The sequence below is a fragment of the Diaphorina citri genome, unplaced genomic scaffold, assembly GCF_000475195.1.
Source record: "Diaphorina citri unplaced genomic scaffold, Diaci psyllid genome assembly version 1.1 scaffold1094, whole genome shotgun sequence".
NCBI classification, from domain to species: domain Eukaryota; kingdom Metazoa; phylum Arthropoda; class Insecta; order Hemiptera; family Psyllidae; genus Diaphorina; species Diaphorina citri.
The window spans coordinates 44,599-62,185 of record NW_007378523.1 but is presented as its reverse complement, the minus strand read 5'-3'; the positions used below and the strand labels follow the sequence as shown (position 1 = coordinate 62,185).

Here is a 17,587-nt window from a genome sequence, read left to right as displayed (position 1 = left end):
AACTCCAAAGACCCGATTGTGTCCGAAAATTCATCAGTTTTTTCCCTTATGGGTAAAACTTTTCGCCACAGTTCATCAAAAGTGGACGAACCGTTCGAGAGTTGGAGTGAAACACACAGGCGAAAAAAATCGTAAAGCAACTTACCCATTTCGTTCGTTCAGCAATTTTGGTATCTTCCGTGCAGTGGAGAGAATCCTGCGTTGTTTTTTCCCTTATGGGTAAAACTTTTCGCCACAGTTCATCAAAAGTGGACGAACCGTTCGAGAGTTGGAGTGAAACACACAGGCGAAAGAAATCGTAAAGCAACTTACCCATTTCGTTCGTGCAATTATGGGTAAAACTTTTCGCCACAGTTCATCAAAAGTGGACGAACCGTTCGAGAGTTGGAGTGAAACACACAGGCGAAAAAAATCGTACAGCAACTTACCCATTTCGTTCGTTCAGTGGAGAGAATCCTGCGCTCCAGATGTTCTGTTCCGTTGTCAGTTATCATGAATAAAAATTGTCATGATCATGACAAAGATAGGACTCTTAATTGTATGAATGCCTGAAAACTTAAAGATTATGCAATGTGCCAAGCACAAAACAAAAGTTAGGAGGTAGGTAGATGTAAGTCATTGTAGGTATCTTGAATATTCTTGAATCATCATGGATGGCTCTTTATATTTTCTAGGTGTATTTTCTTTCTATTATTAATTCATTATTCATCTTTTACCTTATTTCAGAACCAACTTACCCAAGGAGATCATGGAACTTTCCGGCTATCATCACAAATGTAATCCGGACAAGACAAAAATTAGAAAAATAAATGTGGGCAGGTGGGCCAATAAATGGTACGTTTTTTAGGTGGGCGAATAAATGGTACACTTACCCTTGTAGAAATTTCGGAAATAATTATGCTTAAATAGGTACATACATAAATATATTGTATCCACTGTGGGTTAATGCTCACTCTTTTTTCAACACTCCTTACCCACCTTTTTGGACATTAGGGACCGTTCCAAGGATGGTTCCATCCATTTCCAGATTTCCAAAATGTGAACCTATTCCAAAATAATATAGGTAGGTACTTATGTACTTTCTCCTACCTACATTGTAGGTAAAGGTTCTCTATAAGTAATGTAATAGAAAGTAATGAAAAAAATAGCACACTCTAAACCCGACATTTATGCATGCATGACTATTTATCATGTTTCATGTACCTACATACCTAGGTTACATTTTCTGACGTAACCTCGTGTCAGGGTAACATGATAAGAACCTTACTACCTAGGTACCTACATGAAAAGGAAGAAACTCAATAGGAAAAGATTAGGAATAGGAAGAAACTTGTTATAATATGAAAAGATTAGACATCACTTACGCAGATGTTCTGTTCCGTTGTCATGAATAAATAATTTTATTGTCATGATCATGACAAAGATGGGACTCTTATTTGTATGAATGCCTGAAAACTTAAAGATTATGCAATGTGCCAAGCACAAAACAAAAAGTTAGCAGGTATACGTTGTAAGTCATTGTAGGTAGGTTTCTTGAATCATCATGGATGGCTCTTTCTGTTAAATGCTGTTCAATTATTTCCAGGCAGTGAAGTAGCTTCGAGACATTATCCTATCTATTATTATTTTCTAGGTGTATTTTCTTTCTATCATTGGTAATGAAAAAAATAGCACACTCTAAACCCGACATTTATGCATGCATGACTATTTATCATGTTTCATGTACCTATACGTACATACCTACGTACATAGGTACCTAGATCATGTGTGACATGAAGCCTACCACAAATCGCTTTTCGGAGGTTTCATGTCTCACATGAATCCTACCGTATTTGAAAAAAATGTTTTGATCCGACTGTAACAACAACGCTTAAGGTTCATGTAGGACATGAATCCTACCGTTAGAGCGATTCTGATGAAATTGATTCTGTACGCAAAAGGTTTTAATTAGAGGACGCAAAAGTCGTAAAACCCATCTTATCTATTCCGTTTATAGCTATCTAGCCCCAGGGGGGTCAAATACCTACTTACCAAAGCCAACCATGGGTAAGCTCTCTGGATCTCAGTATCTTGATTTTCGGTTTCAGGCTACACTTATCGCTATCCTTTCCTTCATGAATCCTGTGGTATCAAAGTGGTCAACAAAAACGTACAACCCCTCTACAAACATTTGATCAACATTGAACATCCCTCCATGTGTATCATCGGTATCCCTGGTGACACTGTTGTATTCTACATGTTTGATTTACAGGTGAGTTCTACATGACTTAGTTGAATCCTGTGGTATCAAAGTGGTCAACAAAAACGTACAACCCCTCTACAAACATTTGATCAACATTGATCATCCCTCCATGTGTATCATCGGTATTCCTGGAGACACTGTTGTATTCTACATGTTTGATTTACAGGTGAGTTATAAATAGGTACATGGACTTGTATACCATTGGTGAATTAACTAATGGTTTCAGTGAGCTGTACTGAACGGTTTATAAAAATCTGGTGTAAACATCACAAGACTTCGTATTGCATCAATCCTACATTACCGCCAACGATGTGCTGGGATATTTGAATGACTTTGCCGACAATTTCAACCTGAGGAAGTACATAAAGGTATGTAACCTACAGATAGGTACCTAAAATCCAAATAGGTTGAACGTGATGTGACGTAACGTGCTGGTAGTGTGGCTGTCCTGAACGAAATTACCTCCAATCTTTATGGGAAAACTTTGACTTCCCGTGACGTGACGTGACATACCGTGACAGTAGAGTGTTTCTACATTAATGGTCAATTTTATTCTAATTCGTAGTAATGCAACAATAAATTGCTACATAAAGCTGTGTCCTGCCAGCCTAGTTAGCTTAGTTGGTAGTGCGTCTGCCTTGTAAGCGCTAGGCCGCGGGTTCGATTCCCGCCCGGGGCGGGTTTTATCCTGATGGGATGATGTTCGTTCTCGGAACGGCTGGCTTTCTCCTATCCTGTCTTCCTTCTCTCTTCGATTTTGGGACCATAAGACCATAGCAGTTACAGTTCCCTCTGTCAAACCCTCTAAAAAAAAAAACTTTTAGTAAATTTTAACATAGGTATTTTCAAAATTTCAAATACAACACATTTTGATTTTTGACCCACGCCTCCCTGGCTATCGTTTCTAGCGAGGCAATACCCATTCATTTCAGTTCAAGTATCCCCCACACTATCCTTATCCTTTCCAATCCTTACACATCCTTCGTCTTATCCTTAATCCTTATGGTTTGTTTACACGTGTAAATTTTCCTTAATGGTCTCCTGGTTCTCCTTGGTGGGCGCTTTAATCTGTTATCAGCGCATGAAAAGAAAATGGAACGCGACCTCACCGACCCCAGTGGAGACCTTAATCCTTATGGTTTGTTTACACGTGTAAATTTTCCTTAATGGTCTCCTGGTTCTCCTTGGTGGGCGCTTTCATCTGTTATCAGCGCATGAAAAGAAAATGGAATGCGACCTCACCGACCCCAGTGGATGGTAATGTACATAGTTACTAGAAATAGAAGAAGGAGTAGAAAAAAGAGGAGAAGAAAAGGAGGATGTGGAGTAGAGTAAGAAGACAGAGAAGTAAAAGAAAGAGAAGGAGATGGAGAAGGAGGAGGAGGAGAAGAAGAAGGAGAAGAAGGATATGATGAAGGAGAAGAAGATTTGGAAAAACTGTGCACCTCTTGAAATATTCATGTCAAAAGTCAAAAGTCGAAAGAAATCTTGAAGTTGGAAGAAAAGTCATATATAGAAATATTCATGTCAAAAGTCAAAAGTCGAAAGAAATCTTGAAGTTGGAAGAAAAGTCATATATATGTACATCATATACTTTGTTACTTTGACTACAATTTGTGTACAAAAGAATGTATGGTATTTTACCTACTGTGGGTCGTAGACTTTTATAATAAACCAATTTGCTGGTTCCTGTATTTGTAACTTAGCTTGTAGGTAATAGGTATTATCTACAAAACTGGAATATGTACCATAAAACCTTTAGTATCTCTTAAAATGTCTAGGGAAATGAGTTAGTCAAAAGGGTCAATCCTGTACTCTTACTACACCAAACTTAGCTACCAAGATATACCATACCATTTCATGGTAAAGATGTAAAGAAGGAACACCCTGTATATAAAATCTTAATGAACTTTGATTTCATTATACAGCTCACATGAGAAGTTTGCTTCACTGATCCATACATTATGTACGAGGATATAATATATATGTAGGTACATACATATGTACGAGATCCATACCTACATAATATACGGAAATTTTCTCAGGTAAAAACTCTTCCATAAATCTCAACATTATACACAAGTCATTTAAAATGTACATAAATTAGAAAAACTCGTCTTTTCTTTGCTCTGAAAATAACAAAAGAACTTTATCTTGACAGAAGAACAGCACACATGTAGGTAGATAGTTCAGGGTGAAATACCGTGAGGTATAGGTACTTTGATAATTCTTTAATTTTTGTTTCTCTTATAATTATTATGTGTTTTGAGGGAATTTTATGGGGGTAGATTATGTGAAAGTCCCACAAAGGGACTACAATTCTTATTCCGACAGTCCAAAAAAAGAGCAAAACATACTATGCCTACCATAATTACATTCATATAAAATCCCGAAAAAGCCAAACAAATTAGGTAGGTACATAGGTACTGATTTTCTCTAATCACTACGGGCTAAAAAAATTCCCGGAGGGACGGACCCTGCTTGTTGTTTATTTTCGCAGCAATAAAACAACTGGTTAGCAGGCTAGTTTTCTATGTTGTAGCATGTCTAGTATAGTAGGTATGTCCATCATCAGATGGGCAAGAAGAGGCAGTAGAAGACACTGTACGGATCGAATTCCAGACTCCTACCCTAACTGCGGGAATGCTGGACACGATGTCCACCATGTTTTCAAATGTCCCTCGGATCAAACTCAACTCGACCCGACATCACTGTGGACAGACCCCGTCAGTGCGGTAGCCTTCCTGGGTAAGAAAATGGAATGCGACCTCACCGACCCCAGTGGATGGTAATATACATAGTTACTAGAAATAGAAGAAGGAGTAGAAAAAAGAGGAGGAGAAGAAGGAGGATGTGGAGTAGAGTAAGAAGGCAGAGAAGTAAAAGAAAGAGAAGGAGATGAAGGAGGAGGAGGAGGAGAAGAAGAAGAAGAAAAAGAAGAAGGATATGATGAAGGAGAAGAAGATTTGGAAAAACTGTGCACTTCTTGAAATATTCATGTCAAAAGTCGAAAGAAATCTTGAAGTTGCAAGAAAAGTCATATATGTATATGTACCTACATCATATACTTTGTTACTTTGACTACAGTTTGTGTACCAAAGAATGTATGGTATTTTACCTACTGGGTCGTAGACTTTTGTAATAAACCAATTTGCTGGTTCCTATATTTGTAACTTAGCTTATAGGTAATAGGTAGGTATCTACAAAACTGGAATATGTACCATAAAACTTTTAGTATCTCGTATCTCTTAAAATGTCTAGGAAAATAAGTTAGTCAATAGGGTCAATCCTGTACTCTTTACATTACCGCCAACGATGTGCTGGAATATTTGAATGACTTTGCCGACAATTTCAACCTGAGGAAGTACATAAAGGTATGTAACCTCTGCAGATACGACTTCCCGTGACGTGACGTGACATACCGTGACAGTAGAGTGTTTCTACATTAATGGTCAATTTTATTCTAATTCGTAGTAATGCAACAATAAAATTGCTACATAAAGCTGTGTCCAAACTCTATGTTGTCGAGGTAGTGTACCTACGGTTTCGGTCGACGTTGCGTTGATCAACGGGGTCGACTATGTGTGGACACATCTATGGACACCTATGGACTATGTCAGATGGAGAAGAGACACAATATTTCGCACTTAAAATAATGTGCTGAATCAAGGAGTATTCATACAAAGGAGTAATCAAGGAGTATTCATACCAAGGAGTAATCAAGGAGTATACATATCAAGGAGTACACATCATTTCCGTTTGATTTCAAAACCTCTTTTTTTTTTTTTTTTTTTTTTAAAAAAAAAGCTGTGTCCAAACTCTGTCTTGTCGAGGTAGTGAAGGTACCTACGGTTTCGGTCGACGTTGCGTTGATCAACGGGGTCGACTATGTGTGGACACATCTATGGACACCTAAGGACTGTGTCAGATGAAGAAGAGACACAATATTTCGCACTTAAAATAATGTGCTGTATCAAGGAGTATTCATACCAAGGAGTATACATCATTTCCGTTTGATTTCAGTTCCGCCATTACGTAAACTATGTCAAACCAATCGACAACAACAAGTGGAAAGTTCAAGTTAGAGATCTCATTCACCAGAAAACAGTCAACTATATTTTCGACGGTGTTATGATTTGCATCGGGTAAGATTTTGCTTAAAGCTGATTGAGAGGCCGACGACAAACGCCGACCCCATCTGAACATGGGAAAAGGCGAAGAAGAAGATTTTGCTTTCAATACTTTTTAAACTTTTGAACAGGTTTGACAGAGGGAACTATAACTGTTAAGGTCTTATCGTAATCGAAGAGAGAAGGAAGACAGGATAGGCAGTAGAGTGTTTCTACATTAATGGTCAATTTTATTCTAATTCGTAGTAATGCAACAATTGCTACATAAAGCTGTGTCCAAACTCTGTCTTGTCGAGGTAGTGTACCTACGGTTTCACTCGAAATCGCGTCGATCAACGGGGTCGACTATAATATGTGGACAGTGTGGACACATCTATGGACACCTAAGGACTGTGTCAGATGGAGAAGAGAGAAGAGACACAATATTTCGCACTTAAAATAATGTGCTGTATCAAGGAGTATTCATACCAAGGAGTAATCAAGGAGTATACATATCAAGGAGGAAGACAGGATAGGAGAAAGCCAGCCGTTCCGAGAACGAACATTATCCGATCAGGATAAAATCCGCCCCGGGCGGGGAAACCCGCGGCCTAGCGCTTGCGAGGCAGACGCACTACCAACCAATCTAACTAGGCTTACCTATATTATATCTTCCAGAAACTACAGTAATCCCGTATATCCAGATTTCAAAGGCAAGGATGTGTGTCAGATCCCTATCATGCACAGTCACGAGTATCGAACCCCCGAACCTTTTGCTGGAAAGCGAGCTGTGGTCGTCGGTAGTGGACCTTCGGGTCTGGACATTACCCATGATATCTCAACCGAAGCTACCACAGTAAGTGCCTATCTCAGATTTGATAATAAAACGATAACAAAAAGGAAGAAGTTTGACAAAGGTAGGTAATTGTAACAATGGAGGCCTTATCATCTCGAAATCCAAAAGAAAAGGCTAGCTGTATATTCTTAACCTGTGTCCACACCAACGTCGATCGTTGTCAACTAAACCGTCCACACTGTCTCGACAACATAGTTTCACCTCGTCGATCGACGGCCGTTGACTATGTGTGGACACACCTCTAGAACACAGCGGTTCCGAGAACGAACTTTATATTATAGCGTACCCTGTTAAGGTCTTATCGTCCCGAAATCTAAGAGAGAAGCAAGACAGGATAGGAGAAAGCCAGCCGTTTCGAGAACGAACATTATCCGATCAGGATAAAATCAGCCCCAGGCGGGAAAACCCGCGGCCTAGCGCTTGCGAGGCAGACGCACTACCAACCAATCTAAACTAGGCTTACCTATATTATCTTCCAGAAACTACAGTAATCCCGTGTCCTTCTGATTACAGCTGGTACTTCCATAGCCCTTTGTTGGCTCACACCTCATAGATGACTGATGGCCCTGTGTTGGCTAGATCCTGTCTAAGTCCGTTTTTAAGTCGCTTTCGCTTAAAATCAAATTTTCGCTCAAATCAGTTTTGACTGAAGAAATTTTTGAAAATGGTTTCAAAGAGTTGTCCCACATGGACAGTTTGAAAAATTGTTTTTCTATGAGACAGAAATTTTAGTTTTGTTAATCGCCGGGATTCGAACCCCGAATCTGCGCTACGAGCTTACCCATCAGCTGAATAGAATATGCAAGGTAACCATTGAGATTTAAATTTAGTTGGCCTGACTGAAAAAGATTTTTTTTATTTATACTTATTAGACTGAAAAAGAATAATCTGGGTTTTGGATTTGACTGAAGGGGAAAAAATCGGAGAACAACCTATGTAGGTAGGTACTTATGGAAGATTGTACTTATGTATCTACGAACACATACATACAAAAGTAACCAAAATAGGATTACCTATACCCAGGTAGAAACCGTATAAGAGGGACGTTATTAACCTTTTGCGGACAGATTCATGTGTCACATGAAATCATGGTTCCGCCATTATGGTAGGAGAAATATAATTTAAATCTGGCGATACGGTAGGATTCATGTCCAGCATGAAGCTACAGATTTACTCGATACGGTCGGCTTGATTTTTACAGATAGGAGGCGTTACGGTAGGACGTGCTTAGGAACTTGTGTATCTGTTGTTGAAAAGTCCTGTGTTGACTGAGTAAATACAGGGTAAAAATAGAAGAAAAAGAAGTTTTATCCAAATTTGAAATTGGAAATTGAATTGGTAAGATTAGATGCAAGATTGGATGATCCATAAGTTAGTACAAAGCATGCTCCTTTTGGAGATTTTCGTACTCACTGTAACGAGATCATCCATTCATTCGAGGTTTTTTTTGAATTTGCTTTTCATTCCTCTTTTGCTATAAAAGTCCGTGTTATGTTTTGTCCTTCTGATTACAGCTGGTACTTCCATAGCCCTTTGTTGGCTCACACCTCATAGATGACTGATGGCCCTGTGTTGGCTAGATCCTGTCTAAGTCCGTTTTTAAGTCGCTTTCGCTTATAATCAAATTTTCGCTCAAATCAGTTTTGACTGAAGAAATTTTTGAAAATGGTTTCAAAGAGTTGTCCCACACGGACAGTTTGAAAAATTGTTTTTCTATGAGACAGAAATTTTAGTTTTGTCATCAAACAGAGAACGGACACGTATATTTTCGACGGCATACTGATATGCACAGGGTAAGAACATAGAAGTTGTATGTTTAGGTAGGTAGGTACTCATTATACTACCTGACCACAGCACAGGATTCAAACCTGGTACCTTGAGGTACTTTGGACCGCTTTCGGGGGGACAGTCTCGTTTGGAGCCGCTGCAGCTGGTTTTGCTATCACAGATTAATGTTGAAAGGTACTTTAGATTTCACCTGTAAAGATGCAGATGCATGAAAAATGTCCAAACCCTGTACATACCAAACATGCCTACATAGTAGGTACATATTATTTACTGCTTTAAAAAAATATAGACCTGACCATTCAAACCAGTAAAGACATAATTGGACCAAGTTCCAACTCGAACATAAATCAAACAAATAAATCTTATTTATCTTTCAGGAACTACAATCATCCCATCTATCCAGAATTCAAAGGCAAGGATATGTGTCAGATCCCTATCCTGCACAGTCGTGACTATCGAACCCCCGAACCTTTCGCTGGGAAGCAAGCTGTGGTCGTCGGTAGTGGTCAATCAGGATTGGACATAACGTTGGATATCGCGACTAGAGCCTCTACGGTAAGTATTAATAATATTGAAGTTTATTCTTATATCACATTAACAATAAAATGTTCTTTTGGAATAAATCCCTTTAAGTACTAGAGTACTTTTAGGGAATTCTTCTTAATTATTTTTCTTCTTAAATTTTCTTCATCTTCTTTATTAGTTCATTCTTAAGTTTCATTTATATTTCATTGTTTCTTGATAGATAGAATTCTTTTATTTTTAATTTCATTTTCTTTTCATTTCCAATTTCTTTAAGTTCGTCTGGTAATTCGTTTAATAATTTAGGTATTTGATGTTCGAAAGTTGATGCTCCATAATTGTTTCTAATGTTGGGCATGATGTATTAATTGCCTCGGTAGCGCCATGGGCCAAAGGGTTTGCCCAAGAGTCTAGGTGGGCAAGGCTTTGTCTAGGTATTCTGAAAGTACTCCACCATGCGCCAGTTGAAAATCCCTTCATTGTGAAGTTAAGCAACTATGCGCGTTCATAGTACCTGGGGAATCGCGTTCTGCTGTGTTCTCAGCTCCACTCAGGCTGGGTGAGGTTAAATTGAGGAGGCGGGTAGCTTGTTGCCGAATGGCGGGTAAAACCCTCGTCACGAGGCTAAATCCCTCCCCTGTAGGTACTTTCGTTTACATGCAGTTTGTACCTTGTAGCTACAAAACCATTACTTTCAGGTTGGACCAATGGTAAGCAAGAAGGAGCAAATTCAAATCCCAATTGACTTTGAAACGGATATTTTTTATGTCCATTCATAAGAAATTTGCTAATGTTCAGATAGGGAGGTAGGACTTTATTGTTAAAACTCCTACAATTGTGTAAATAAATATGTATCTTTAAAAAAAAAAATAAAAATAAGAAATTTGTCCTCACAGACGGTATAGGTACTTTATTTTCTTCCAGGTATTTCTAAGTCATCATTCGGAACGCGTCACAAGTCTCTGCCTTCCAAACAACGTCGTCTTGAAGCCAGATGTCGCCGAACTTACTCCGACCGGGGTTCGATTCCAGGACGGTAGCTATGAACAAGTTGATATCATTCTGTGCTGCACAGGTAGGCCCAAACATTACCTATCTTTACTGATGGCAATTTGTAATGGAAAAATAAGTTGAATCAGCCCTAAAGGGAATTTAGCTAAAAATTACTTCGCAGATTGCCAGGAGCTGTTGAGACCTCGGAACTCCAGTGTAGTGTAAATCCTGATACTTCACTGCCAACATAGATTTATCTCGTCGATCGACGGCCGGTCGACTGTGTTTGGACACTCTTAACTGTTGATGTTTCTTTGAAGAGCCCCTATTGGCCATGCTGGTCAACCGTCTTTATTTTCTGTTTTAGGTTACACCAACCACTATCCTTTCCTTCACGAATCCTGTGGGATAAAAGTGGTCAACAAGAACGTCCAACCCCTCTACAAACATACCATCAACATTGAGCATCCTACTATGTTCATCCTTGGCGTCCCTAGACATACACTGCTGTTTAACTTATTTGATTTACAGGTAAGTTTCACCATCGAAGAATTCATTAAGGTGTGTCCAAACATAGTCGACCGGCAGTTGATCGATGTCGATCGACCATCGATTCACAATAAATTCACATCGATCGACGGCCGTCGACTATGTGGACACACCTTTAGAAATTACTCATTCAATATGAGTTCAATTATCAGGAGTCTTTCAGGGTGCTTGTATTCTGGGTTACACTCACCTGAGTGAGAGTGAAGACAGAAGAATCAGGAGTAATCAGTCGAACAATCGAGGGCTGAGTGCAAAATTTTAACTGCCCAGGGTGAATAGTAAAAAAGTTAAAAGGGTGACCTGGGACTTTATGAACACCGTGTATGTTCCACATTGGTTCAGTGGTAACGGGGGCACGGTTGGTTCGACAAAAATTTGTACTCGTTTTTCGATTGCAAATATTTCAACGGGTTACTTTCTGGTGTTCTCGTGTTGACCCAGCACCTAAATGGGAAGTATTGTGTCTCTTCTCGCCCATCTGTTGAGAGGCATACTACGGGATGGGCATACGCATGCTACGACACAGGCCACAAGCGTCTAATGTAGCAGTTGTTCCATTGCTACGAAATAAAAAACGGCGGTGGAACACTCATCTTAAAAAAAAGGCGTATAGAAGCCCGGCCCTGTGGCTGAGTAATAATGAGCACTGGTTGGGGTTTTACATTAATACTTACTCCATTTACATACTCGTAGTGCTTGTATTCTAGGTCTCTAGGACACACCCATACACAAAAAAGCCCATTCTGAGGCTTAGTTGTAGGGGCAAATAGACCCAAAAGATGGGATAAGCTTACAATAATTTACTTTATTTACTCCATTTCCGTGATACAAATCTCCAACCTTGAAACGAACCCTGAAACCGTACACTGCCTCCACAACATAGACTCACCTCTTCACCTCGTTGATAGACCATCGATCCATGGCGCGGCGTCGCCTATGAGTGCACACAACTTTAGGGTACGTCCACACTATATCAATCGACATCGATGGGAAATCTCTATGAAGTATATTTGGGTACAACCAAAGGCCTTTGGTGAGTGGGTGATATCGATGGCGATAAACTATAGTGTGGTGTTTTAAAGGAGCAATAAGACTAGGAAGTCTCTATAGTAGGGATCATTCTTTACATTTCGGGTAGACTATTGGTCCTTGGAATGTGGATTTTGAATGTAAACTGACCCATGTCACTGTATATTCACTTCATTATACAATCCTACTGTCACAAAGGGAGCAACTACTACCATTGTAATGAAGCGTGGTAATCGAGTGACCATATGCTTAAAATCTGCGTACATTTCGTCTTCTCAAGCGAAATTCGGTATCTGTAAAATTTCAAACAATCACTAACTGATTTCGATAGTGCGCTTTAAACATATAAATAGGGGAGCCGAGACCGAGATGTCAGTCAGATAACCGATTTCAATTTGGCACCAATAGGTGCTTAAATTAATTTGAAAGATTCCTCCACAACATAGACTCACCTCTTCACCTCGTTGATAGACCATCGATCCATGGCGCGGCGTCGCCTATGTGTGGACACAACTTTAGGATACGTCCACAATATATCAATCGACATCGATGGGAAATCTCTAGGAAGTATATTTGGGTACAACCAAAGGCCTTTGGTGAGTGGGTGATATCGATGGCGATTGACCATAGTGTGGTTTTTTAAAGGAGAAATGAGACTAGGAAGTCTCTAGTAGGGATCATTCTTTACATTTCGGGTAGACTATTGGGCCTTGGAATGTGCATTTTGGATGTAAACTGACCCATGTCACTGTATATTCACTTCATTATACAATTCCTACTGTCACAAAGGGAGCAACTACTACCATTGTAATGAAGCGTGGTAATCGAGTGACCATATGCTTAAAATTTGCGTACATTTCGTCTTCTCAAGCGAAATTCGGTATCTGTAAAATTTCAAACAATCATTAACTGATTTCGATAGTGCGCTTTAAACATATAAATAGGGGAGCCGGGACCGAGATGTCAGTCGGATAACCGATTTCAATTTGGCACCAATAGGTGCTTAAATAATTTTGAAAGATCTTCTAATCCTTGAAGATCAAAAAAGGAAGAAAAGATTAGTAGGTACAATTAACTAAAATTAGTTATTATTTTTTGTGTCTTTTTTGGTGTTTAATATATACCTAGTACCTACGTACATAGGAGAATTGTAGAGAAATCCGTGCACATTAATATTTTCAAAACGTAATGTAAGTCTTCTAATGTCATCGTTAGTATGCCTTCTTATCCTTGAGCAATTTTAATCGCCTTTTTTCGTTCGCCCTTCTCCGGCCTGCACCAATCAAAAAACGGCCGCCAAATTGTAGAGAAATCCGTGCACTTTCATATTTTCAAACGTAATGTAAGTCTTCTAATGTCATCGTTAGTATGCCTTCTTATCCTTGAGTAATTTTAATCGCGTTCGCCCTTCGCCGGCCTGCACCAATCAAAAAAGGGCCTCCGCAATCCTCCAGGCCCAACATAACATGGTTCAAAACGGGACATCCTCCACCCTTCACATTGGTGTTATAGGCAGCGGCCCTGGCGGCCTAACCGCCACCAAACGACTGACGGAGGCCGGTAACGGTTTCACATGTACGACATTTGAACAGGCGGATAACATCGGCGGCACTTGGCTTTACACAGAACACATTGGGTGTGATCAATATGGTCTGCCAGTACACAGCAGCATGTACAAGAGCTTGAAGTAAGTGATGTTTGGCGGTGTGCAGAACGTCAGATTATTTTGGATAGAGATAGTAAAATCTGAAATGTGTTACTAAGGGGTGTGAATATTACACAACAAGCCCACCCTGAAGCTTAAGTGTAGGGTGTTTGGCGGTGTGCAGAACGTCAGATTATTTTGGATAGAGATAGTAAAATCTGAAATGTGTTACTAAGGGGTGTGAATATTACACAAAAAGCCCACCCTGAGGCTTAGGTGTAGGGGCAAACAGCCCTAAAGGATGGGTTAAGCTTCTACGAATCTAGGGGTGTAAAGAACTTGCACGCTCGAAATTGAATGCATTTGGGTTGTTTTCTGTACTGCTTTAACTTCAAATGAATGGGAAAAAGGTCGAAGTAAGCAAAAGCAATAGGTAAGTGATGTTTGGCGGTGTGCAGAACGTCAGATTATTTTGGATAGAGATAGTAAAATCTGAAATGTGTTACTAAGGGGTGTGAATATACACAAAAATCCCACCCTGAGACTTAGGTGTAGGGGCAGACAGCCCTAAAGGATGGGTTAAGCTTCTACGAATCCAAATCCAGGGCTGTAAAGAACTTGCATGCTCGAAATTAAATGCATTTGGGTTGTTTTCTGTACTGCTTTAACTTCAAATGAATGGGAAAAAGGTCGAAGTAAGCAAGCAATAGACAAGTGAAATACAAAAGTTACCTTCGGGTCAACCTTAAAACGTGTGTGACGCTCCTTAGGCCAGCCACTTACTATCAGGTAGACCTAACAGGCGAACCTGATCAGGCGTAACTGTCAGTGAGTGGCCGGCCTTAAGAAAGTACCGAGTTAGATAGGTAACCCGCGAAAGTCGATGTATATTACTTTCTTTTTTTTTGTATTTTTCTCCTCCAGAACCAACTTACCCAAAGACTTGATGGAGCTGTGCGGCTATGGTCACAAAGGAAACGCCGACAAATCCTACATAGGAGCCAAAGATGTTCTCGAGTATTTGAATGACTTTGCCGACAATTTTGGTCTCAGGAATTATATTAAAGTAAGTGCCCTCCTATATTATATTCAAGTAGGTAAGTGACCTTACTTACGTGTGCCAAAACTTACGACAGTGGGGATATACAGATGACGACACCTACGAATGCGGAGATATTCAAATCCAAGCCAACCTTCTCGCCTGTGATCTTCTCGAACATGCATGCACCCGAGATGATTTGGCCTAAGCTAACTAGAGAGCGGTCCACTTAGCTTTGTTCTGGAAGAATGAGGTTTGATTATGGTGACACTGTTTTGGACACGGGAAGTAAGAAATAAGTTTTTTTTTTTTTTTGAGTTAGGTATACTTAGGAGCACGATAATTCTTTGTTTGTAGATACTTATACCTACTTAATATTATTATACCCTAACTACTGTGGTAATTTTCAACTTTCTGGTATCCACACCAACTTGAATAAGATCGCCATAGGAGGGAAATTCCATAATACTTCTAAAAAGAATATGCTATCCTAGAAAAAGGTAGACAATACCTAATCAATTCCGATATTAAATAGGTAACTAATAAGTTTATCAGTCTATTAAAACAGAAGTATCTACTGTGCATGTGCCTAAATTTACTTACTAGGTAGGAGGTACTTACTACCTACATAGGTGATTTGAAATTAAAACTTACAAACAAAAATATGGGCATTTGGCGATTTTCTTCTTCCCTCGAAAATCTTCATCATAAAAAGTTAAGACATTCACGTCTTATTAGGAACTTATGCATAAATTAATGACACACTCTTAAAATTAGAAAGAGTCCAATTTTTATGGACATGTGGAGTTGCGGACGTATACCTACTTTTCAGACCAAAACCCACAGGTTCCCCATGGAAATTAAGCGCCCCACCAAGTCAAAATAGAGATACTATACGCCACAGAGAAAGTAGCCGTTTTTAAGGATATACCATCAAATTGTGCTGGTATCTCGAGGAAATTTCGAGGATTTCTTAAACGCTACTCATGCATCAGCTCTATGATAGTGGTCATCTATGACAGCGATTCCTGAATGTAGCTCATTTTCGAAGATCATTTGAAAAAAAAAATCCTAAAGTTCACTTGAGATAAATTTTATTATTGAAGTTCCTTTGGATAAAATCTTGAAGATCATTTGGGAGTAATTTTTGAAGGTAACTTGATGCTTTCAAGGTCATCTATCTCTTTCTGAAAGTCATTTGAGGCTTTCAAGGTCACATATCTCTTTTTGAAGGTCACTTGATGCTGTCAAGGTCACCACTCTGAAGGTCATTTGAGAGGTCAATGTCCCCAGGTCTATCGTGACGTCACCATACTGTCCATGTCACTGGGGGTGTTGTTGTTGAATTCGGCAGTTCTGTCTTGAAATGGAGGAGTGTCTTCCTTGCTAGGAGTGCTGGGTGAGGAGTCACCTGAAAACGAACGGAATTCGAAGTTAGGTCTGTTGTTGGTGGAACAAGATCAATATTGTGAAATTTGCGATTAAATCTTCATTTATGAATTTCAAATCTTCAAACATCACTCTATTTTTATTACCTATGTGAGTAAAATATACCTCAGCAGTTGCTGAATTGGGGTCTTGGCCTTGAGCTTTGGCATATAGGTATTTCAAATGGGAAGAACTTAAACATACTTCATGTATAATGGTTATATTCATAGGTAGGTGTTCTTTGTATGTTTTATCTGATATGCACAGGGTAAGAACATAGAAGTTGTATGTTTAGGTAGGTACTCATTATACTACCTGACCACAGCACAGGATTCAAACCTGTTACCTTGAGGTACTTTGGCCCGCTTTCGGGGGGACAGTCTCGTTTGGAGCCGCTGCAGCTGGTTTTGCTGGTTAGATTAATGTTGGAAGGTACTTTAGATTTCACCTGTACAAGGTACTTTGGACCGCTTTCGGGGGGACAGTCTCGTTTGGAGCCGCTGCAGCTGGTTTTGCTATCACAGATTAATGTTGAAAGGTACTCTGGATTTCACCTGTACGGATGCAGATGCATGAAAAATGTCCAAAACCGTGTACATACCAACATGCCTACATATTATTTACCGCTTTAAAAAAATATAGAGCTGACCCTTCAAACCAGTAAAGACATAATTGGACCAAGTTCCAACTCGAACATAAATCAAACAAATGCTTTAAAAAAATATAGACCTGACCCTTCAAACCAGTAAAGACATAATTGGACCAAGTTCCAACTCGAACATAAATCAAACAAATAAAAATCTTATTTATCTTTCAGGAACTACAATCATCCCATCTATCCAGAATTCAAAGGCAAGGATATGTGTCAGATCCCTATCCTGCACAGTCGTGACTATCGAACCCCCGAACCTTTCGCTGGGAAGCAAGCTGTGGTCGTCGGTAGTGGTCAATCAGGATTGGACATAACGTTGGATATCGCGACTACTGGGAAGCAAGCTGTGGTCGTCGGTAGTGGTCAATCAGGATTGGACATAACGTTGGATATCGCGACTAGAGCCTCTACGGTAAGTATTAATAATATTGAAGTTTATTTTATATCACATTAACAATAAAATGTTCTTTTGGAATAAATCCCTTTAAGTACCTACTAGAGTACTTTTAGGGAATTCTTCTTAATTATTTTTCTTCTTAAATTTTCTTCATCTTCTTTATTAGTTCATTCTTAAGTTTCATTTATATTTCATTGTTTCTTGATAGATAGAATTCTTTTATTTTTAATTTCATTTTCTTTTCATTTCCAATTTCTTTAAGTTCGTCTGGTAATTCGTTTAATAATTTAGGTATTTGATGTTCGAAAGTTGATGCTCCATAATTGTTTCTAATGTTG

The 17,587-nt window shown here is 39.3% G+C and overlaps 1 protein-coding gene across 1 annotated transcript in view; it reads left to right on the top strand.

The window, feature by feature from the left end:
• Nucleotides 1–17,587, top strand: part of LOC103514160 (senecionine N-oxygenase-like) — a 31,873-nt gene that overhangs the window by 3,914 nt on the left and 10,372 nt on the right. The window contains exons 2-10 of the mRNA XM_026827208.1: nucleotides 727–792; nucleotides 5,541–5,616; nucleotides 6,266–6,387; nucleotides 7,030–7,270; nucleotides 7,687–7,694; nucleotides 8,932–9,000; nucleotides 9,373–9,550; nucleotides 10,442–10,592; nucleotides 10,878–11,041. Coding sequence (XP_026683009.1) covers nucleotides 727–792; nucleotides 5,541–5,616; nucleotides 6,266–6,387; nucleotides 7,030–7,270; nucleotides 7,687–7,694; nucleotides 8,932–9,000; nucleotides 9,373–9,550; nucleotides 10,442–10,592; nucleotides 10,878–11,041 — 1,075 coding nt within the window. The remainder of the gene's footprint in view (nucleotides 1–726; nucleotides 793–5,540; nucleotides 5,617–6,265; nucleotides 6,388–7,029; nucleotides 7,271–7,686; nucleotides 7,695–8,931; nucleotides 9,001–9,372; nucleotides 9,551–10,441; nucleotides 10,593–10,877; nucleotides 11,042–17,587) is intronic.